The sequence below is a fragment of the Anomaloglossus baeobatrachus genome, chromosome 5 (assembly GCF_048569485.1).
Source record: "Anomaloglossus baeobatrachus isolate aAnoBae1 chromosome 5, aAnoBae1.hap1, whole genome shotgun sequence".
Taxonomy (NCBI): domain Eukaryota; kingdom Metazoa; phylum Chordata; class Amphibia; order Anura; family Aromobatidae; genus Anomaloglossus; species Anomaloglossus baeobatrachus.
The window spans coordinates 167,524,556-167,549,064 of record NC_134357.1 but is presented as its reverse complement, the minus strand read 5'-3'; the positions used below and the strand labels follow the sequence as shown (position 1 = coordinate 167,549,064).

Below are 24,509 nucleotides of genomic sequence, written 5' to 3'. Positions count from 1 at the left end.
TGGAGAAAACAGCAGTTTTTACATGTAACTATACATCATATTAATAACTAAAGTTTCATAGTAATAGACATAGCCTAAAATGTTTAAAAAAAAAAAATGCAAAATATAAAATTATTCTAGCATATTTTTGTTTTAGTAACACACAAGGGAAACTTTCAGAAATTACTTTTTATATATATTTTTTTCTCCAAAACAAAATTAAATGGATTTTCCCGTATTAAATTTATAAGTGGACATACCCCATCAATGGAGACTGTAAGCCACTACTTATGTGCCAGGAGTGGTTACAGGCGCACCCACTATGAGGATGAGTGGAGGGTCTGTAATATGGATTTGTAACCATCAGACTTAGGGCTCATGCGCATGTTGTGTACTTACAAGCATTTTCGCTGCGTATAGCACTGCAGTGTAAATGCATGCGTCCTGCGTCCCCAGCACAATCTATGTAGATTGTGCATGAGACGTGCGCACATTGCTTTTATGAACGCTGCGATTTGGGTGCTAAATTTTTGACCCAATTCCGTGCGTTCATAAAATGAGCATGTCAATTACTTGTGCGTTCTGAATGCAGCGCCCACTCTCTCTATGGTGGGGGCAGCAGCCATAGTGCATGAAATCGGCTTTTTTTTTTTTTTAACAAAAAAACTGCATTAATTCTGCAGCGATTTGATGAGCACATGTGCTGTCAAATCGCTGCAGAATAATCAGCAGTTACGTGCGCATGAGCCCTTATATGGTATATTATATGGGTGTCCTTAGAAACACAAATGACCTTTATAAGTTCCTTTTTTAAAGTTTCCAGATTCCATTTTACCCGTGGTGGAGTCTTTCTTCGTGATCTGCTACATTTAGTGATTACTTGACTTTTTATAGACTTGAATGCGCTGTACTGTCCTCACTGAAGCCTATTGCAGCAGCCCAAACATTATACAATTGGTCTTAAAATTATTTTTAATATTCAGCGTTTCTCTTGAAATTCTCTTCTGTAATAGATAGACATTGCCAGCTGCTGGACTTACTCTTGTAATGGCCCAAAATATAAAATGGTGTACGAAGACGCTTCAGATTCACAGTTTGAGGTTACATACAAATGACCTTTTAGTGTAATAAAGTAAGAATATTGCTACTTACCCGCCAAATACTCGATGACGGCAGCCATGTACACAGGGGCGCCCATGCCTATCCTGTACTTGTGTGTGCCTCTTCTTAAGTAGCGCATCATCCTACCAACTGGAAAGATTACTCCAGCCTTGGATGAGCGAGACAGTTTGGTGGTTTTCTTCTTCCCCCCTCGTGCAGACATCTTTGCTTTGTTTTGTGCCTGTTTCTATGAATCGCACAAACTCTTTATAAATCGAAATCACTGAAAAAAATAAATAAATAAATGAATTGGATGTATAACTTTGCACCCTATATTGCAGCTATGGTCTACATAAGAGCATTTATTTTCAGAAAAATTATTTTCTTGAAAGAATAAAAAAAAAAAAAGCTTTTTACCACCTCTGACAACAACATAAAGCATTTGGTGACAAAACTAAAAATCAAGATGTTTGATGTGCGGCCTGTAGCCTACTCAGCAGTGAAAAGCTAAAACAGCACTGCATAGTAGAGCAGCTGGAGGAGTGGGAGTCGGCTGTCAGGCACAGCTGCACTCCACGGGATAAGTACAATTCCAGTATATAAATATATGTACAGGAAAAATTATGGTGCACCAAATCTAAATACAGCATTTAAAACTAAACTGTTATTTAAATAAATTAAAATACACAAATGTTATAATATATATATTACATATTTACAATTTATTAGTTTGTGTTCTAAAGTTGTATTCCAATAAATATATTTTATGTTCTAAATATCTTGATTATTGTATCATAAAAATAATTAAAATGTCTGATGTTCACATTGTACTACAATACATTTTTCACTTCAATATAAGCATTATACTAAATATTATTTAGTAAAATATTCAGCACATTCTGCATTGCACTACTGTCCCCAATTTATTATATATTTTAGGAGTCGGAGTCGGTGCATTTTATACCGACTCCACCAAAATGAGCTCCGACTCCGACTCCACAGCCCTGAGTATAAATATACAATATCTAAGGTAACGTTACCCAATGATTTAGGATACAAAGTAGACCATGTAGTGCCAACCAATATATCATAACATAGCTACATATAGTTACATAGGTTGAAAAAATACCTAGGTCCATCTAATTCAACCTTCCACCAATTATATATTTTGTGATTAAGTAATTTATAACCGACAATGTTGCGTGCACTGAGAAAATCATCCAGCCCTTTTGTAAAAGCTGTTATAGTATCTGCCATTACTACCTCTTGTGGTAGGGCATTCCACAGCCTGACTGCTCTAACTGTAAAGAACCTTTTCCTATTTAGCTGTTGGAATGTTTTTTCTTTCACTTGCAGTGAGTGACCCCTGGTCCTCATCCCTTCCAAAGATATTACTAAGTGATGTGCTAGTCTTTTGTAATGACCACATGTATTTATACATATAAATGAGATCTCCTCTGAGACGTCTTTTTTCTAAGCTAAACATATATAACTTCAACCTGTCATCATATGAGAGGCCTTCCATTCCTTGTAGTAGTCTAGTTGCCTGCCTTTGAACTGACTCACTTCTGAATATCCTTAAAATATGGAGCCCAAAACTGGATCCCATATTCCAGATGTGGCATTACAAGTGACTTAGAGGGGTATCAATACGTTGGGATCACGGGATCTATTTTTTTTTTTTATACACCCTAAATCTTGTTTGCTTTAGCAGCTGCTGCTTGACATTGAGTGCTGCTGCTCAGCTTATTTGTAACCAGAATACCCAAGTCCTTCTCCTGTTCTGTAGTCCCGAGTTTACTTCCATTTAATGTATACGCAGTTATAGGGTTACTCTGTATTAGGTGCATTACTTTACATTTATCAACATTAAATCTCATTTAACAAGTGTCTGCCCATTCTGACATCTTATCCAGATCGTTTTGTAATATTGTAATATCAAGGTCAGTTTTTAATATCCTACATAGTTTGGTGTTTTCAGCAAAGACTGACACTTAAGTCTCAATTTCATCTACATCATTAAAGAGATTAAAAACAAAATCGGTCCTAGCACAGATCCCTGCGGCACCCCACTGCTGACTATAGCCCAATTAGCGAATGTACAATTTATGACTACTCTGTTTACTATCTTTCAACCAATTCCTTACCCAGTTGCATATAGTTTCCCTAAGCGGGCTTTACACGCTGCAACATCGCTAGCGATGTCGTGAGCGATAGCACCCGCCCACGTCGGTGGCGCGTCATGGGGTGATCGTTGCCGTAGTGAACAATATCGCTACGGCAGCGTCACACGCAATTACCTGTTGTCCGACGTCGCTGTGGCCGCCGAACAATCTCTCTTTTAAGGGGGAGGTTCATTCGGCGTCACAGCGGCGTCACTAAGCGGCCGCCAATAGAAGGGGAGGGGCGGAGATGAGTGGCCGGAACATCCCGCCCACCTCCTTGCTTACTCATTTCCGGCAGCCACAGGTACGATGTTCCTCGTTCCTGCGGCGTCACACATAGCGATGTGTGCTGCCGCAGGAACGACAAACAACCTGCGTTCCAAATGAGGAACGATTTTTTAAAAATGAACGACGTGTACACGACGAATGATTTGACACCTTTTTGCGATCGTTACTGATCGCAAAAAGGTGTCACACACAACGACATCGCTAACGAGGCCGGATGTGCGTCACCAACACCGTGACCCCGACGATATCTCGTTAGCAATATCGTTGTGTGTAAATGGCCTTTAGTCCTTGAGTCTGGAGCGTCAATATAAGACTTATGTGGTTCAGTTTCAGATGCATTTGTAAAGTCCAAATAAATCAGCTGCATTACCAATACCCAGATTTGCACTTAACTCCTCCTAGAAACCCAACATGTTGGTTAGACACAACTTGTGGAGTCTCAGAATATTTTTTTTATTATTATTTTTTATTTACCATATTCACTTCATGGTAAAACTAACCTTGCAGTATGTTTCCCCAGTTTCGTACGAGTTCGTAGCTAGCATAAGACCTGTAACATTCTCATTTTACGGGACCTGGGGCTCTGTGAAGGCTTATATTTGGCATCCTGAGCTTTCGTTTATATTTATGCCATTTATGTTTTGATTGCATTTTATTGCAATGTTGCAGCAACCAAACAAAAAAAATTCAGGCATTTTGATTTTTTTTTCGTCCTTTACCGTTCAAATTTATTTTATAATTTTGATAGATCAGGTATTTCTGAACGCTGCGATACCCAATGTTAGCTTTAACTTTTCTTTGTAAATTGTTTTATTTTCCATGGGGCAAAAAAGGGGGATGATTTGAGCTTGTGGGGTTCCCCCCCCCCCCCCCACTTTTTTTTTTTTTTTTACTAGTCCCCTTTAGGTGACTTGAAGCGGAGACCATCGGATCGCTTGTGATGCACAGCGCATGGTATCAGCACTGCTCTGTACAGCAGAAACGCTGCATTCCTATTAACGCTGGCTCACAGCCGCCGTTCACATGAACTTTGTCATGCCTTTGCTGTCATAACAACCCATCGGCAACCCCCCCCGTGATTATGTCACGGGAGAGATGTGAGCGGGGAATGAAGCGCTCCCGACTGGTGCACGTTAAATTAATTAAACAGCAGTGATCCACCTGCGGCTGTTAGAGGCACATGGCTGATCAGATCAGCTGACATATGCAAAGAAAGGTGTGAGCTCTGCATGTGAGCCCGCATCAAAGGCAGGGACACAACCTTGGACGTACCAGCAAGTCCTATGTCAGTAAGGGGTTAATATTAATTTTACAATATAACTAGCTGTAGTACCCGGGCGTTGCCCGGGATAGTAACTGTAACTGTCTCTCTGTTTCTCTCCCACTGTCTGTGTGTCGCTGTCTGTGTGTCGCTTTCCTTGTCTGTCTGTTTCTATCTCTGTGTCTGTCTCTATATGTGTGTGTATGTGTGTGTGTGTGTGTGTGTGTGTGTGTGTGTGTGTGTGTGTGTGTCTCTTGCCCAGTATGTCTCCCCACCGACAGCATATTACCTCACACATAAGCTTCTTATACTAACATTGTCCTCTGTTCCTATAGCAACCAATCACAGCTCCTATTAATAACCTGTAGTTAGAGGCGCCATTCACTTTAATGGAGGCAGCTTTATGGACAGTAACTGTATAGCGCAGGGTTACATTTTCCTGTCAAAACAGTCTACGATGTTCCCTGGGTCACATGAGACGTCTGTGCAAAATTTTGTGATTGTAAATGCGACGGTGCGGATTTCTTTAGTGGACACACACATACACTCAGCTTTATATAGTAGGGGGTGTGTGTGTGTGTGTGTGTGTGTGTGTGTGTCTCATACATATTCACATATATTAATATTGAGCAGAATTAATTTGCAGCCTATTGCTTCGGCCCAGACACCAGTCACAGTGTCTCATGTGGTCCCTCGGGAAAATTAATTGCCCACTCCTATCGTATTATGTATGATTATATGTCATATGCCATGTTATCTATGATTATATGTAGTATGTATGATTTTAGATTATATTATACAGTGTGACGTGTGATTACAGGTTATATACACAATGTGATGTATGATACAGTGAAGGTTATATAGTGTCTTGTTATGTACTTTCATTATATGTTATAAAATGATTTTTTATCGTCTTCCGCAAGTCATTAATAAAACACTTTACCAGGGTCGTGTTCATTACAGACAAATCAATCCCAGTCTCTCCCACCTTCCCTGCCTGTGATGGCTCCTTGGACACTCACCCTCTCTAACTGACACCTTTAGAAAATGGAGGTTGTTACTATGGTAACCACATGTCTCATCCTGTAAAGAAAGGCACAGAAGGTAGAAGAAATATCGGATCAAGAACCTGGACTTGTCTGCACAGCTAGTGATATACTGTTATATACACACACACACACCTACAGCACATATATCTGGTCATGGAAAAAAATCATTGCTGTTCTGAACAGAGATAAAATTACAATTTGGTAATTGTGCCCACGTATGCCGGCCATACAAATAAATCCCATCTCCGAGTGGTCTGGTTAATATTTTTAGCAAAACTGTCCTATTCAGACTTGGGGTGTTTTTGGTATAGCCCTGTCCGGCCCTGTATAGCCCTGTCCGGCCCTGTATAGCCCTGTCCGGCCCTGTATAGCCCTGTCCCCTGACCGGAGATGATTGTACTGTAGATATAAATAAATGCTCAGGTCAGGTATTCCAATGTGAGAACGGTCCATTTCATGGATGTGCAACACCGCCCCTTCACAAAACTGCAGCTTGTGTAGATCGCACATGGCAGTACCCATGCTAGTTAAAACATCCCCAGAGGTGGAGGTAAAAAAATCCAAGGAAGTGTTGGTATGTATGACGAAGACCACTTTTATACCTATACTGCTTCTTGCATCTATCAGGTCATCCATTTGGTATTGTGTTGATTCCTTGATACCCAAATACCTTGGAACTTTTTCTTTTTTCTACTGCCCCCCACCAATTATATATACAGTATATGCACCTCAAAATGGTGGCATTAGGAGTAACACAAAACAATCCCTCCCCCATTCCACTATGCCAATGAAAGAAAAAAAAATGTATGAAAGAGAAATATATTAGTAAAACGATGTTCTCAGGAAGCAGTTATAAAAAAATCTGAAAATGAGTTGCACTATCATCATCAAACCACTGCACTTTGAAGGATTTGCTGCATGTGCTGCAAAGGACACATTTATCGCGGAACCTCTCTCTCCTCACGGCGGGCCAGCTTCTTCCAGATTGGGTGTTCAATGTCTTAATGCATGTGCCCATGATCAGGACTAACTACATTCTGGACACATTGGGTCCTGACCGGGGGGGCCGCGGAGACTGCAGATGCTTGTACCCACGATCAGGGTTCAGTGCGCTGTGGTCTCCTGCTTGTGTTCTCTCTACGGAGGACACATGCAAATCTGTAGCAAACAATTGAATTGACATGCTGCGGTCTGGAAACACGCTCCGCAGGTCAGTGTTTGCTGCGGAAAAAAAAAAAAGCATAGTGGGCACGGTATTTCTAGAAATCCCATCCACTATGCTTGTACTGTACACCGCAGCGGTTTGGGCGCAGCTGAAGCTTGCTGTGTCCAAAACGCAGCAAACACTGATCGTGGGCACGTACATTAATGCATATCCAAAATAAAGCTAAATTCAGGATATTGCAGCAGAAAAGTAGTGGCAGGAAAATATGCACGATTTGTATGCGTTTTTTTTTTATTCCAAATTCATTTGAATAGGTGAAAAATGGCAAAAAGAATTTGCATGCTGCAGATCTGAAACGGCTTCAAATCTGCATGGAAAATAAGCTGCGTGTGCATAAAATGTCAGAAATCGTGCGGAATTAAGCATCGTTCCCACAATGAGCTTTTAGCGAAGAGTTTTTGATGTTGCACAATTTCTGCAGCATTTCTACACCTATTCTGTAAATTAGGTTACTTGTGTTGTTTTTGTTGCTGGGGTTTTTGTCTCTTGTTGGTAGGTGAAGTTTTAAACAAAGCCGCTTTGTTTTTGACAATCCTTGGTATTTGGCTTTGCCAAAACTTCTTATGTGTGGACTACATCCGTTTAAGTGATTTTGCAGCGGAAACGCACTAAAATCTCATGCACATTTTTTACCTGAAAAGTTTTTGCATATCATGCAATTCTGTAAAGAAAAATCTGCAGATAAAACTCAGCGTTTCTGTAAGAGAAACTGAAAAGTTCCAGATTTCAAACACGCAGCACAGGTCCGTATCCGTTCAGTAAAAAAGAAGCACCGAGGGCATGAGGTTTCTATCAATCCCGTCCACTTTGCTTGAAGTGATAGGCTGTGTGCACATAGTGAGTTTTGTTTGCGTTTTTAAATGCAGGTTTGTCACAAACTGCATGCAAATCCTTATGTAAGCAAAATCAATGAGAATCCTGACGTTTTATGCACGTTGCTTTGTTATCCCTTGCCGATTTGGTGCAGAAATAAATCTGTTCAGCGCTTTTCCACCCCACAATAGATGAAAAATGCATTGGAAAAACGCACCAAAAATTCACCAACATTTCTGCAATGAAATACTTGAGACGCTACATTTTTGATGCAACAAAAATAGGCAGCGTCAACAACTCGCTAAAAACTCATTGTGACACACATTCCTTAGTGGGAATTTGTCACCAAATTTTTGCCACCCCATCTGAGAGTAATATGATGTAAAGGCAGAGGCCAAGATTCTACCTATACATCACTTACTGGGCTACGTACTGCAGTTTTCTCTGTTGTAGCTCTAGCAGTTCTCTGAATGTTGAGCTCTGTAAAACCCTGACCACACTAATCATTAGCAGCTTCCGCTGTACATTGTACATGGGCAGAAAGCTGCTAATCAGTGGTGGAGCGGGGCTACACTGAGAAGAAAGACTACATGGCATGAGATAACTAGCCCTGTAGTGAGAATCTCCTGCTGATAAAACACTGATTTTATTGAACCTGCAACACACAGCCTAGTAATTGATACATCACTGGAATGAGTGTGTCTGCCCCATATATCATGCTGCTCTCAGATTACAAACCCTGCTAACAGATAACCTTTCAAAATAAATAAAAAGTGTTGAACGGTTTAGGGTACTTTCACACTTGCGTTGTGTTCCTTCAGTTGCAATCCACTGTTTTGGAAAACAGCGGAATCCGTTAACGGATTCTGTTGTTTCCCATAGACTTGTATGGATGACGGATTGTGCCAAAAGTACCTGCGTTGCTTTCGCTGCCTGACGCTGTGTTGCTTCCGCCGAGCGTTAATTGCTTGTGTTAAAATGACGCCGAGCGGCGGATTCCGTTACATCCGTCAATAGTTATAATGGATTCCTATGGTGGCGGATTCCGTTGCAAGGTGCTTTACAACGGAATCCGCCGCTGGATTCCGCTAATTTCTACTGAGCATGCCAAGAATGGAAAAAAAAAAAAAAAGGAAAAAACAAAAATGGAGCTGACGCATTCCGTTAGACGGACGCCTAACGGACGCCAAACGGATGCAACGGGTCCGTTATTTCACAGGAATCAGCTAACGGATTCCTGTGAAATAACGGACCTGTTGCATCCGTTGACAATACAAAAATAACGGATGCATCAAAACGACGCAGAAACGGACCCAGCGGATTCAACCCAACGCAAGTGTGAAACTAGCCTTAGTCATTTGTTTCCACGTACAGACTGAACTGAGAAGATGCCTGATCACCAAGCACTCTAGTCCATCCGGGATGAGTTTATGGCTGGGGGTTCTGGGTCACCTATTCATTTCAAGACGTGATTTGCAGCACCTCGCCGTTCCACCAACAGAATTGTAAGGGGGAATAAAGCCTTCGTACTGCATCTAGCATCCATTAATAGAGGCCAGCAGTGGGGTCCTGTGGACGCTTTGGTTTCTTGGAGGTTGTCCATGCATCGTACAGGCATAATGCTGTTCATGTCTTAGGGTACCTTCACACTTTAGCGATGCAGCAGCGATCCGACCAGCGATCTGACCTGGTCAGGATCGCTGCTGCATCGCGACATGGTCGCTGGTGAGCTGTCAAACAGGCAGATCTCACCAGCGACAAGTGACCAGCCCCCAGCCAGCAGCGACGCTGCGCTTGCAAGGAGCCGGCGTCTGGAAGCTGCGGACACTGGTAACTAAGGTAAACATCGGGTATGGTTACCCGATGTTTACCTTAGTTACCAGCTCACACCGCTTAACTTAGCGTGTGCAGGGAGCAGGAGCCGGCACTGGCAGCGTGAGAGCTGCGGAGGCTGGTAACTAAGGTAAATATCGGGTAACCACCTTGGTTACCCGATGTTTACCTTGGTTACAGCTTACCGCAGGCTGTCAGACGCCGGCTCCTGCTCCCTGCACATTCAGGATTGTTGCTCCCTCGCTGTCACACACAGTGATGTGTGCTTATCAGCGGGAGAGCAACAATAAAAAAACGAACCAGCACTGTGTGTAACGAGCAGCGATCTCACAGCAGGGGCCAGATCGCTGCTCAGTGTCACACACAGCGAGATCGCTAATGAGGTCACAAAAAATGTGACTCAGCAGCGATCTCAGTAGCGATTTCGCTGTGTGTGAAGTACCCCTTACACTAAGCAATGATTGTGTTATACAGACAGATCTATAACACACAGACCAGGTGGATCTGGAATATACCACATAATAACCTAATAGAGCTAATGCATGGCGACACTAGGCAGACAATGAAGCGAGTGCTTAAACAGGTGTCTGGTGTTCTCAGGATGCGCCGTATGTCTATTATTCATGAAAAATGAATCCTTTCCTGAAAAATCAATTCGTTCATACGGTCACTTGTCAGAATTTAACGCAATTCACTTTCTCACTTAATGGAATTCCTCTACATAATGTCAGGGGACAATTAAACATGAAATAATGGATTTCAGTCAGAATAGACTGAAATATTAAATGCTGCTGTTCAATAAATGATGATACGGTATTCTGTTGAAACATTCATGGCTGAACTGCTCTTATAATTGTACTTAAATACCCATTTGCCAATTAAAAGTATACTGTCATTATATTTCATTTTCACGACCATTACTTGGTACATAGTAGGGCACATATAAAAATCGCTCCTGTGCGGAGAAAATCTTATAGAACGTATCCAAATGTGGAACTTAATATTGTGAGATCTACCGATTAAAGAGTTATTCCCATCTCCAAGATCCTATCCCAATATGTAGTAGGTGTAATAATGGTAATAATATTAGCAAATATCTCCAATTAGAAATGTAGTATAGTTCTCCTGATAATAGTCATGTCTCTTTCCTCATGCGCAGGGCATTGCAGCTTAGATATCCCTGGTTATGACTGTCACTATTAGTGGGGGTAATCATAGATACACAAGCTGCAATGCTCTGCACATGAGATAAGAGACATGGCTATATCAGGAGAACTATATTACATTTATAATTGGAGGTGTTTGCTAATATTATTACACCTAGTACATATTGGGATAGGCTCTTGGATATGGAAATAACCCATTAAACTGTACTTTGTTCCCATGATAAGTTTCGATGCTACCCAAAAATGCTGTGTCTTACAGTTCCAGCAAACTGGATAGGATTTATAGAAATCTCCTGCCCACTGCGCTTATTTATTCATCTTTGAAAACTGACCCGTGGTGAAATTCACTATATCTCAATTTCTGTTACGAGTACGCTGAGCCTTGTGTGTGGATTTCCTCTTTAGAATTGCATTGGAGGTGGACAGCCTGCTGGTAAGGCCTAAGCCACACGGCGAGAAAAACGGTGCGAGTGGAGTGCGATAAAACATCACATTTTACTAGGACCAATATATGCCTGTGTGTTAGTGGACCGAGAAAACAATCGCAGCATGCTGCAACTGTAGTACGTTCCTAGTTTCTCTCGCACTCATCCAAGTCTATGGGGCTAGAGAAAAATCGCACTGCACTCGCGGTACACCGGTGTACCGTGAGTGCAAAGCGAGAATGGCAATAGCCGGCTACGGAGGAGAGAGGTAGATAAATCGCTCCCTCCCCTCCTCCGTGCTGGCCCGGCCCTCCTCAGCGCTGGCTCGCCCCGCACAGCTGAGGTCCGCTCGCATGATTGGACCTCAGTTGCAGGCACACGCGCCTGACACTCGGCTCTGCTGTACTGCCAGGGTGAGCAGAGTGTCATGCGAGGGGATCGCAGTAATCCCAGTGTGGCCACAGCCTTAAACAGCCACCTGCATGCAACATACATGACATATCACTGAAGTTTTCACAAAGCCAAATACAAGAAAGTATCAAACACAGACCAAAAAGACAATAAGGCTGGGGCCACACAGGGAGTACAGCAGAGCCGAGTGTCATGCGAGTGTCCCTGCGACTGAGGTCCGACTGTGTGAGCGGACCTCAGCTGCGGTGGGGGGGGGGGCGGCTCTGAGGAGGGGAGGGATTTATCTCCCTCTCTCCTCCGTAGCCGGCTATTGCCATTTTCGCACTGCACTCGTGGTACACCGGTGTACCACGAGTGCAGTGCGTTTTTTTTCTCGCCCCATACACTTGAATGGGTGCAAGAGAAAGTCTCACATTACAATTACAGCATGGTGTGATTGTTTTCTCGGTCCGCTGACACACAGGCTAATTTTGATCCGAGTGGAATGCAATGTTTTATTGCACTCCACTCGCACCGATTTTCTTGCCATGTGTCTTAGGCTACTTTCACACTTGCGTTGAACGGTATCCGTTGCATTGCGTTGTGTAACGGATGCAACGGATGTGTTGCATATAGTGACACAACGGATGCAACGGATGCTGCAAAACAACGCAATTCGTTTTGATTTTTTTTTTTTTTTTTCCCGGTTTTACCAGCGGCAGACTATAGTGAACGATCAGCTGATTGCTCCCTGCAGCCGGCCGCCGGGTGATCAGCTGATCGCTCCCTGCAGCCGGCCGCCGGGTGATCAGCTGATCGCTCCCTGCAGCCGGCCGCCGGGTGATCAGCTGATCGCTCCCTGCAGCCGGCCGCCGGGTGATCAGCTGATCGCTCCCTGCAGCCGGCCGCCGGGTGATCAGCTGATCGCTCCCTGCAGCCGGCCGCCGGGTGATCAGCTGATCGCTCCCTGCAGCCGGCCGCCGGGTGATCAGCTGATCGCTCCCTGCAGCCGGCCGCCGGGTGATCAGCTGATCGCTCCCTGCAGCCGGCTGCCGGGTGATCAGCTGATCGCTCCCGGCCGCCGGGTGATCAGCTGATCGCTCCCTGCAGCCGGGTGATCAGCTGATCGCTGTCACTTGCCGGCGCCCGGGCATGCCGGCGGGCGGGCGCTCAGCTGAGCGCTGTGACTTGCCGGCGGCCGGGCATGCTGGTGGCCGGTCATTCAGCTGAGCGCTGTCGCTTGCCGACGGCCGGGCGCTCAGCTGAACGTTCGGCCACCGCGAGCCAAAATAAAGTTTGATTTAAAAAAAAAAGAAAAAAAAAAAAAAAAAAAAAAAAAAAAAAAAAAAAAAAGGAGCATGCGCAGTGAAATCCAGAGGATTCCGCTGCTCAAAATAACGTTACATGCTGCGTTCCTCCCGCTGGGCGGAAGCAACGGAGCGTCGCCCAGCGGAAGCAACGCAGCTCCTTTTGGTACAATCCGTCAACCATACAAGTCTATGGGAAACAGCGGAATCCGTTAACGGATTCCGCTGTTTCAAAAAAGGGCGGATTGTAACGGAAGGAAAATAACGCAAGTGTGAAAGTACCCTTAGGCCTAACAGCGTCAAAAATAGTATTAAAAAATAAAAAAAAAAAAACCCCTAACCTAATTTAGTGAATAGATGTAGAAATGCTGCAGAAAATCTGCAACAGCAAAAACTCAAACGCTTAAAAGTCGCATTTTTGGGCGTTTGTTTAGGCTAATAAAAAGTTGCTTTTCACAATACCAGCAAAAGTGACGAAATTTCGGAAATCTATTACGCAGGTTTCTTATTTCCTGACTGAATTTCTCAGCATTTTTTCATCCAAGAATGAGGTGGTGAAAACAAACGCTCCAAAAAAAATGCAATCCTGTGTTTTTATTTTTAGTGAATAAAACTAGTCTTATTAAAACGTACTGAAGACAAATTGTATATACAGTATATATACACACAATATAACCCGATATGGCGATCGGGTCCCTGTAATGCGATCACAGGGAACCAATCGCTGCAACCATAACCCTGAGTCATCACCATGACTACCCTGGGTTACTTGGGGACAGATTGCAATACAGACCAGGGCACCTAAGCCACCAGGCTTCCCTGCAGCAAAGTCTCGCGGTAAAGACCGCAAGGCCTAGATGGAAGGGACCCCAGTGATCCACCGGCATGAACTCATATTACCTTGTGACATCACCAAACTTCCCTGAAGCAAGGTCCCACAGTATAGACCGCAAGATGAGGCTGCAGAGAAGCCCAGTAACGTAAAATAGCATGTAAAAACGCACACCAAAAAAAAAAAAGCAAAAGTGTGCATTACACATGCGTTTTTTCCTGTGTTTTTCACTGACTCCATTGAAGTCAATTGGTGAAAAAAAGCAGGAAAAAAAAACAAAATTGACATGCTGCTTTTTTTTTCCCACAACAAAAACTGCAGGGAAAAAAGAAGCAACGTGTGCATAGCAAGTCAAGGTTCTCATACACTTTACTGGGATGCTTTTTTTTTGCGGTTATTGATGAAAAGAAGTTAAAAAAAAACAAAACAAAAAACCCCCAACCATTGCAAAAATGCAACGTGTGACTATAGGCATTACGTACTGTAAGGATCTCTGGGTACTGTGATACTGCAGCTTAGACCTTTGTATGTAGATGCAGCTGAGTAGAAATACCCTACACAGCGCCTGGAGGGAGCGCTTCCTTAATTGAAAATGACCCCAGGGTCTTGTGAGGTGGGGCTTTCACTGCAATTATTCCGGTCTCCTTTATACAGTTTGATTTGTTTTTTAGCTTTGCATTTGAGAAGACCAAGAATAGGTATAACGAGAAGTGAAAGTGAGAAGCATATGGTAGTGTAGGGGAAAAGGCAATATGAGAGGCTTCCTCTCGCCTTGCCCAATGCACAGGGTGCAGGAGCTCAGGATGTGGGTGCGGTTACAGTTGGGCAACACGAATAAAACGCTCTCGACTTTCCCTTACAAGTCCAACGCTAAGCTTTCCTTCACTTCAGATTCTACTTTCCTTACAGACAACCCAGAAATGAACATCAATACCAGGGTGTTCCAAGTAGTACCATAAATTCTAAGTAATGTGCCACCATAGTGATATATATCTATTCTAAGGAGTGCCAAGCCCTTCAGGTATATGGCCTACTAATCATTAGTAAGGATTCTGAAATACAGGAAAGGCAGGATGAGGGCGTTCTGTACAAATATGTGGAATAATTACACCAATCTTAATTCCCCACACCTTAATTCACTATTAACATATGTCTATTCACCTTAGAAATGAAATATTATGGCCCAGGTATGGTTGGGTACAGAGTAAACAGCTGACAAATGTATTGGGCTGCTGGATATAGCCAAAGCTTTCACCAGCAGTCATAAGGGCAATAAACGGCACAGTGGTGTAAGCTCAGCTACCGCTCCATCCTAGCAGGGCATTTCAGGGCACCATTCTCAGCATTGATGGAGGTCCTAACACTTGGATCCCTAGTGATCAGGATTACCCTGTGTAGAAATGATAATGTGATCTTATAACCCTTTCGGTGCTGAAATGTATTTCACCAACCACAACCTTCTACATATTTCATCCAATGTTTACAAGTCATAGCTGTCGTCAATGAAAAATGTTGATATCTCTATAAATAATAATAATGAAAAATTTACCAAAGCTTTGCAAACTACTTGTGCTATTTACTAAGCCACAAGGCTTGTGCTGGAAAGCATTAAAAAAAAAAAACAACCCATGGACATTAGGTACAATCATTAGAATACAAAGGAGACTGAAAAAAATAAAATCCCTTTTCAAATCAGAAATTGGAGAGTAATTTAGTAACAAAAATAGCTGAAATCAACAGCTTGTAAGACTCCTGGAAACTAAACCCTCTCTAAGGAACACCGACCACCTGGGATGGGTGTAGAATGTCATCGCCAAGTCAGTACCTTCACAATGAACCCGTCTCTTATTGCCTGCCGTGGAAAAGATGCAAAATGCTTCAAGTCCTTCCTTTATAGCACAGACTCAAAGTCCAGCGATCCTGTCTACACAGTCGCACCAAAATCAAAAGATTCTGTAGTGTCAGTCAGAGTGGATGGTACCATTTCGGAACCCAGTTGACCACATCAGTGATTAAAGGGGTATTCCCTCCAAGATCCTATCCCAATATGTAGTAGGTGTAATAATAATATTAGCAAATACCTCCAAATAGAAACGTAGTATAGTTCTCCTGATTCACTGTCACTTACCTTATGTTAAGGTCCTACACTGCCCTGAGGTATCCATGGTTACAACCACAAGCAACTGATTAACTAAGTGTACCTTCACACTTTAGCGATGCAGCAGCGATCCGACCAGCGATCTGACCTGGTCAGGATCGCTGCTGCATCGCTACATGGTCGCTGGTGAGCTGTCAAACAGGCAGATCTCACCAGCGACCAGTGAACAGCCCCCAGCCAGCAGCGACGTGCAAGCGACGCTGCGCTTGCACGGAGCCGCCGTCTGGAAGCTGCGGACACTGGTAACTAAGGTAAACATCGGGTATGGTTACCCGATGTTTACATTAGTTACCAGCGCACACCGCTTAGCTGTGTGTGCAGGGAGCCGTGCACACTGAGCGCTGGCTCCTTGCTCTCCTAGCTACAGTACACATCGGGTTAATTAACCCGATGTGTAATGCAGCTACATGTGCAGAGAGCAGGGAGCCGCGCACACTGCTTAGCGCTGGCTCCTTGCGCTCCTAGCTACAGTACACATCGGGTTAATTAACCCGATGTGTACAGCAGCTACATGTGCAGAGAGCCGGAGCCGGCAGCACAGGCAGCGTGAGAGCTGCGGAGGCTGGTAACTAAGGTAAATATCGGGTAACCACCTTGGTTACCCGATGTTTATCTTAGTTACCAGCCTCCGCAGCTGCCAGACGCCGGCTCCTGCTCCCTTCATTTTTCGCTCTCTCGCTGTCACACACAGCGATCTGTGTGTCACAGCGGGAGAGCGCCTTTGAAGAAAACGAACAAGGGCTGTGTGTAACGAGCAGCGATCTCGCAGCAGGGGCCAGATCGCTGCTCAGTGTCACACACAGCGAGATCGCTAATGAGGTCACTGCTGCGTCACAAAAAGCGTGACTCAGCAGCGATCTCGGCAGCGAGCTCGCTGTGTGTGAAGCACCCCTAACTTTCCCTATATGCGTGGTCGTAATCATGGATACCTAAGGTCCTGCAATGCCCGGAATATGAGGTAAGTGAGCTAGTGAATCGGAAGAACTATACTACATTTCTATTTGGAAATATTCGCTAATATTATTATTACACCTACTACATATTTGGATAGGATCTTGGAGATGGGAATATCCCTTTAAGTATTACTCCTTTTATTTTAGAATATTTGCAGTTGTTAAAAAAAAATAAATAAATAAATACTTATGGGCCTAGAAAACCTAGTCGCTTTCCATCACAGTGCTGCCTCTTCACACCTTGAACCTATCAGTTTCCATAAGGAAATGAAAAAGGCAGAGCTTGTTTAGCCCAGGATTGTTATGGTGGGGATCTCTCTAACTGCACTCACTCCCTGCTGCCAGCACAGACACCGCACTGTCAGTTATTGTAGCACTCAATTAACCCGCTACATGCTATGGCCAATAGCAGCCATGGCATGGAAGCCAAATTGCTCCCTTGAGCACTCCACTGACTTCCATGTAGATGGAGCTGAGGCTGACTAGTTCAGACACCGGCCCATGAGAAGCTATATAATTGAAATGCCAAAAAAGGGGGGGGCATGCCCCTATTTGTACAAAGCATATGAAACCACAGGAATTCATTTCTTTGGCCTTGCTGTAGCGTTTTGTACAAAAACAGGGGTGTGACTCCCCCCTTTTTGAGCTAGGTATTTCATTTACCGTATACCATCCTATAAGCAAATGTCTTAACTAGTCGTGTCCTGGTCCTGCTCTCCCCCACCTACATTGAGGTCAGCTGACACAAGGTGAGGTTTTAATACTAGAGGATAGGACCATCCCAGTTAGGATTTCACGCTTTTTTTTTAATTTAAAATAGTATTTATAGAGTACCCCTTGTTAGTTATATACACTGTTACTCATATACTCTGCAGTAAGTACGTAAATAGTAAATATTCATTTTGTTTTTAAGTCTTGTCTCTTCAATGGCCACAATGTGAACATATTCCTATACGTGGTACGTATACCAACTTATGCTAATATACTAATTTTTTTGGTTTTGCTGCAATTAAAAAAAAACAAACAAACCAAAAAAGTATAATCTGAGTTTTACTATAATCAAATCATTATTTATCCTGTGCGATTAATAACTAAGCAAATACATAAAGTGCCAGACTTGCTGTTTTTGGTTCATACATCCTAAAATGTCAATTTATTAAATATGCATTAAAACAGTCATTGGACAAATAACCAAAAACAAAAACACTCCCCTTAAAAAAGGTACCACACAGTAAGGACAGATTAGGGGAAAGCAAGGTAGGTATACAGGGCTGCCAGACTTCAATTTCCCTGCTACTGCCCCTAATAAACCGCCCTACCTGCCTGTGGAGGTCGCCACACTAATAAGCGCAATTGACGCCCCCGCTTTTTCTGAACAAAAAGCATGTTCATGAGCATTTAACATTTACTTATCAACATTTAGACAAGTCTATGATACACTGGGAGAATAAAGTCTGGTCAGAGGAGACCAAAATTGAACTCTTTGGAAACCAAAATACACACCACCATGTTTGGAGGCTAAAAGGCAGTGCATATGACCCCCATACCAACAGTGAAGTTTGGAGGTAGGAACATCATGGAGTGGGACGCGTTTTAGCATATGGCACTGGCAAGCTTCATATAACTGAAGGAAGGATGAATGGACAAATGTACTGAGACATTCTTAATAAAAATCTGCTGCCATCTACCAGGATGATGAAGATGAAAAGAAGGGAGGACATTTCAGCAAGACAATGATCCCAAAACACACAGCCAAGGAAACTCTCAATTGGTTTCAGTGAAAGAAAATAAAAGTTCCTAGAATGGCCCAGCTAATCCCCTGACCAGAATCCAATAGAAAATAGGCTGTATGCACATGTTGCATTTTTATCATGTTTTTGATACATTTTTTGAGTGCAGTTTGGCAGAAAACCTAACGGGAATCCAGACGCCAGAAAAGTCAGAGAATCCTGATCTGTAGAGCACACAGAGCATTTTCCTGTAGCAGATTTGGTGTAGAAATAAATCCACTGCATGTCAATTCCTTCAGCATTCTTGCTGCAGATTTCACCAATTCTAATGAAAAGCACATTTTTCCCGCTGTGTCAAGAGATTCAGAAATGGTGCACAAATTTCTGCACCAAGTCCTAAGAAGTGTCCACATTCCCTTAAAGCGCTATCTGCTTTAGGCCTCTGCCACATTCACGTGAAATTCACGCACGTGCCGAGAGACACGTATTTCCCCTGCGTGTTGCGTGCAGGTAAGTACGTGTCTCTGGTATGTGCGGGACACGTGTGTTCTACGTGTGCTATCCGCGATAGCACACGTAGAACCGGTAATTATTATACTCACCTGGTCCTTCCTGATGTCCGCGCTGCTGTCCGTGGTGCTGATCCTCGGTCTCCAGCCCTCCCGTCTGCCCGCTGCTGCTGCTGCCAGGCAGTGAAGTGAATATTCTATGAGATTAATGAGCGGTGGTCGGCAGCAAGAGGCAGCAGCGGCAGAGACAGGAGGACAGGAGAAGGTGAGTTAATGTTTTTTTATTTTTCACTGACACGTGTGTTTTCTCCGGCGCGTGTCACACAGGACCGCATCTACACTACACCCGTGTAGTACGGGTGCGGGCCGTGTGACACCCGTGCTGCCGGCGAAAAAACGGACATGTCAGCGCTTTGAAAAACGCACACACGTACAAACGCACACATGTTCCGTGTGTGTGCCTGCTACCATAGGGTAGCATTGCTGTACGTGTCTCCGTGCCGCCGGTACGTGTAAAAAATGACAAACACGTGCCGGCGGCACGGATGTGTGGCGGAGGCCTTAAAATGTAAGATGGATAGATGCAAATGTGTTAACAATCATGACACTTTCTGCTACACATGTGGCAAATACTCTACTTATGATCAGCACAAGAATCTGAAAAAGTGAATACATATTCCTTACAGTATTACTTTGATTGTCAAATTATAGATCAAGTGAAAGTTGGCACCTCATGTTTGTGGCACTGAGCGAACAAAGTGGTTAAATGAAGGGATGGCAATTGCTGTGTCCATGGTTTGTCATGAGCAGAAAAATCACTATTCAGACTCTTATTTTTGAATGACTAAATTCACCGGCTATTCAAGAAACAAATCACAAATTGTTTATCCTGACTGTGTCTGCTCTTAAAGGGAACCTGTCACCAGAATTTTGAATGTATTGCGTCCGTTATTCCCCCTCCTGCAGCTGTTCGCCGTCCCCCAATGTTAATTTACATAGCTGAGGCCGCCGCCCACATCTTCCACAGTGCTCCTGAAGTCTTGCGCATGCGCAGTGGCACTATCGCGGACTGAGCGCTGTTTTCAAATCGCGAGCGCCGGTGATGTTATTGCGCAGGTGCGAGATTATGGGCGGTGCTGTGAAAGTACCCGCCCATAATCTCATGCCTGCACTTTTACCTCTGCCTCTACCATTATGCGCTTAACGGTATAGGCAATTGATTGTGTTTAGCACACTGAAAACAGAGGCTAAAACAGGCCTGGAATTTTTTATTGTCTCTGAAAATCAACAAAATAATGCGTGATGACACATTCAGATCGCATTTCAACCCTCTGAAACTTGGGATGCATTTGTGCTAGTAGTGTAGAACTTACTTGGGAACAGATGACCTGAAAACTATGATGAACTGGTAGACAACATGCTTAGAGCACACAAACCACTCGGCTGGCAAATGGGATTGAAAATACATTTCTTACATTCCCATCTTCACTCTTTTCCACCCAATTTGGTACTCACAGATTATGAACATGGAGAGAGGTTCCATAAAGATATTTCTACCAAGGAGAACAGATATCAAGACGGCTTGACTCCCAATATTATGGTTTTTGCAGTGGGCAAATCTGATCGCTCCCAAGAGTAAAAGCAGATGCCTGAAGCACCTTTAACAGTGCTGCTGGGTCTTGCTCAAGTGAGACTTTTAAACTAGAATACAGGCCTTTTTGAAATGTTGTTATTCCATTATTATTCAATGCTTTCCAAGTGCTTAATTGATTTAGGCAAACTTATTCATAACAAAACGCCCTGGCGTGTTACAACAAATCCGACTTTGTATTTGAAATATACGCACGATTTAGTATAGGAGACATGGCTTTTGCCCAGTAGCAGATAAAATTTGTTTTTGTTGTGCTGTGTTATTACACATTACTAAGTTTATATAAATCTATGGTATGATTTGCCTGTGTGTATTGGATGGGTTGTGACCGACATCTGGTGAGAAATTCATGTCAATAGCACCTTTAGAAATATATTTACCGTATATACTGACTTTTCACCATGTTTGTTATGCTGAAAAAGCCCCCTTGGCTTATACTTGAGTAAGAGTCTCACTATTAGATTATAAGACAATTGTTTTCCCCAAAACTGGGCAGGAAATGGGGGTGAGTGTTATCATCCGATTAAAACTTACTGGTTCGGCGCGGCAGGGGGGTGTCACAAGACGGAGGGTCGGCGGTACTGTGGTTCGGGGGTGTTACGGCGGTGTCGAGGCTCAGGATGGTCGGAGATACTGTGGGCTCAGGGGTGTCGAGAGATCTGAGATCTCAACCTGCGCACGCGCCATTTCAGAAACCATTTTCTTGAAATCTATCACATCAACCGCCAGCAGGCTCTTGCGCCCACTGCGACACCCCTGAGCCAACAGTATCACCGAGCCTTCTGGGTTGTGACACCCACGAGCTTGAAGTATTGCTAGCCTACAATACTGTGACCCTCCTGAGCTGCAGACAGACACTCCTGTCCTCCAAGCCTGAAGCATTGCTGACCTAGCCTTCTGAGCCACTCTACCGCCATGCCACATTCCTGAGCAAATATAAGACACACTAGGATTATAAACACAGACCCCCATTTTAACATTAAAAATTACTTTTTCCAATCTTCCTTCTCTAAATTTGGGATGTGTCTTATAATCCTAGACTTATACTCGAGTCAATAAGTTTTCCCATTTTTTGTTGGGTTTTTTTTGCGGTAAAATTAGGTGCCGCGGCTTTTATTTGGGTCGGCTTATTGCTCTAGTACATACGGTACTAAGAAATTGGTGATGTGTTCAATACTTATTTCACCTGCTGTATAAAAATAAAAAAAGAAGAACCAAGCAAACCTTGGTTGCACATGAGGAGTCACAGTCAAGGACGCCATGTTGACCTAACTTAAGGCATTAAAGAGAATGTAAAAGGGTCGTAGAAAATGTTCCCATTCCGAACTGCTTCTGGCTACCAGAAAAAATGTAATAGAAATATACTCTGTACCTTTAGAAAACAAAATGTGCCAAATTTGTGGACTTCAAAATGGATGAAATGAAGGAAATCTTCAAAAATGTAGAAAATTGAACTGGGCATAATGATAAATGCAGTCCACATCTCTCCATTTTTTAAGATTTTCATCATTTTATTAATTTTAGTAGATAAAGTGGAAGAAGTATGAATTTAGGAACATTAGTTTGTAAAGAAATAAAATATATTGCTACAAATTGAAGATTGTTATGTTAGCAGGAAGTGGTTTAGAATATTAACTTATTGTACAAGGCTAATATTAGCAGAAAATGACTCGTTCTCACTGCCCATACCATACACAATTGGTTTTTGATTTCTGTTGTCTGCAGTTCACCTGTCAGCTTTGCTGTATAGACTCGGACAGGTCAGAGGACTGCTGTGTTAGTGTCAGTTTTACTGTACAGCCTGCAGCTGGAATACAGCAGGATAGCATCACAACAGACACACACCTAATGCTCTATCTGATCACCCTCCTCATTTTATGGGGATGGGGTCTGTACTCCATGAATACCTGGAAACTGTACATTATAATACTAACTAGAAATAGGCCCGCATCGGGAGTGCGGTGAAATGCTTAGTGGTGCTGACAGGAGAGGTGGACATGTATCACACCGATTGCACTTTCCAACATATCTGTTGTATGTCATCCCTCCACATTTGTGTATTGTCTCACACACACACACACACACACACACACACACACACACCTCTGCTATACACTCAGCTCTAACACACAGGTCTGCTATACACTCAGCTCTAAAGCCAGCTTTACACCTTACAATTAGGTGTGCGATCTCGTATGCGATGTGACACGCCCAGGTCGCATATGCGATCTAATGAGATTGCACGTAGGTCGTTCATTTGCTGTCACACGAGCGTTAGTAGTCTATGTTAAATTGATCAATTTTTTGTGCGATCCTTTAGCTCATGTGTTCTGTGACGTATGCATTGAGCAACTTTTTTTTTTTTATTTATTGACTTGCCCAGCGTGTGTAATGTAGAGATGCGTTTTTACTATGTCATCTGCCATTCAGCTCTGCTACATGGCCGCTGACAGCAGACACAGACAACCATGTAGCAGAGCTGAATGGCAGATGACAGCAGACACAGACAGAGCCGCACTGTCAGAATGAACTCGGGTGAACCTCACCCGACTTCATGGTCATGCTGCGGCTCTGTCTGTGTCGCGTCCCGATTAGTGGTCACCTATGAAGGACTCACCGGTGACCGCTAATCTCCTGAGTAACTGAATTGAGCAGCCCTCTCTCATACTCACCGATCCCCGATCACCGGCTCTGCACGGCATTCACACTGCTCCGGCGGCTTTTACTGTTTTGAAAAAGCCGGCCGCCCATTAAACAATCTCCTATTCCCTGCTTACCCCGCCCACCGGCGCCTATGATTGGTTACAGTGAGACACGCCCCCCACGCTGAGTGACAGGTGTCACACTGCACCCAATCACAGCAGCCGGTGGGCGTGTCTATACTGTGTAGTGAAATAAATAATTAAATAATTAAAAAAAACGGCGTGCGGTCCCCCCTAATTTTAATACCAGCCAGATAAAGCCATACGGCTGAAGGCTGGTATTCTCAGGATGGGGAGCTCCACGTTATGGGGAGCCCCCCAGCCTAACAATATCAGCCAACAGCCGCCCAGAATTGCCGCATACATTAGATGCGACAGTTCTGGGACTGTACCCGGCTCTTCCCGATTTGCCCTGGTGCGTTGGCAAATCGGGGTAATAAGGAGTTATTGGCAGCCCATAGCTGCCAATAAGTCCTAGATTAATCATGTCAGGCGTCTATGAGACACCTTCCATGATTAATCTGTAAGTTACAGTAAATAAACACACACACCCGAAAAAATCCTTTATTAGAAATAAAACACAAACACATTCCCTGGTTCACCACTTTAATCAGCCCCAAAAAGCCCTCCATGTCCGGCGTAATCCACAGTCCTCCAGCGTCGCATCCAGCGCTGCTGCATGGAGGTGACAGGAGCTGCAGCAAACACAGCCGCTCCGGTCACCTCCACACAGCAAATGAAGACAGCCGCGCGATCAGCTGAGCTGTCACCGAGGTTACCCGCTGTCACTGGATCCAGTGGTGGATGCAGCGGTGGCCGCGGGTAACCTCAGTGACAGCTCAGCTGATCGCGCTACTCACCTCAGTTGCTGACTGGAGCTGACCGGAGCGGCGGTGAGTAGCGCGATCAGCTGATCTGTCACTGAGGTTACCCGCGGCCACCGCTGCATCCACCGCTGGATCCAGTGACAGC

The 24,509-nt window shown here is 43.8% G+C and overlaps 1 protein-coding gene across 1 annotated transcript in view; it reads right to left on the bottom strand.

The window, feature by feature from the left end:
• MACROH2A2 (macroH2A.2 histone) overlaps positions 1 to 24,509 on the bottom strand; it is an 83,663-nt gene that overhangs the window by 38,551 nt on the left and 20,603 nt on the right. The window contains exon 2 of the mRNA XM_075349005.1: positions 1,132 to 1,363. Within this exon, the coding sequence (XP_075205120.1) occupies positions 1,132 to 1,303 (172 nt within the window). The 5' untranslated portion in view covers positions 1,304 to 1,363. The remainder of the gene's footprint in view (positions 1 to 1,131; positions 1,364 to 24,509) is intronic.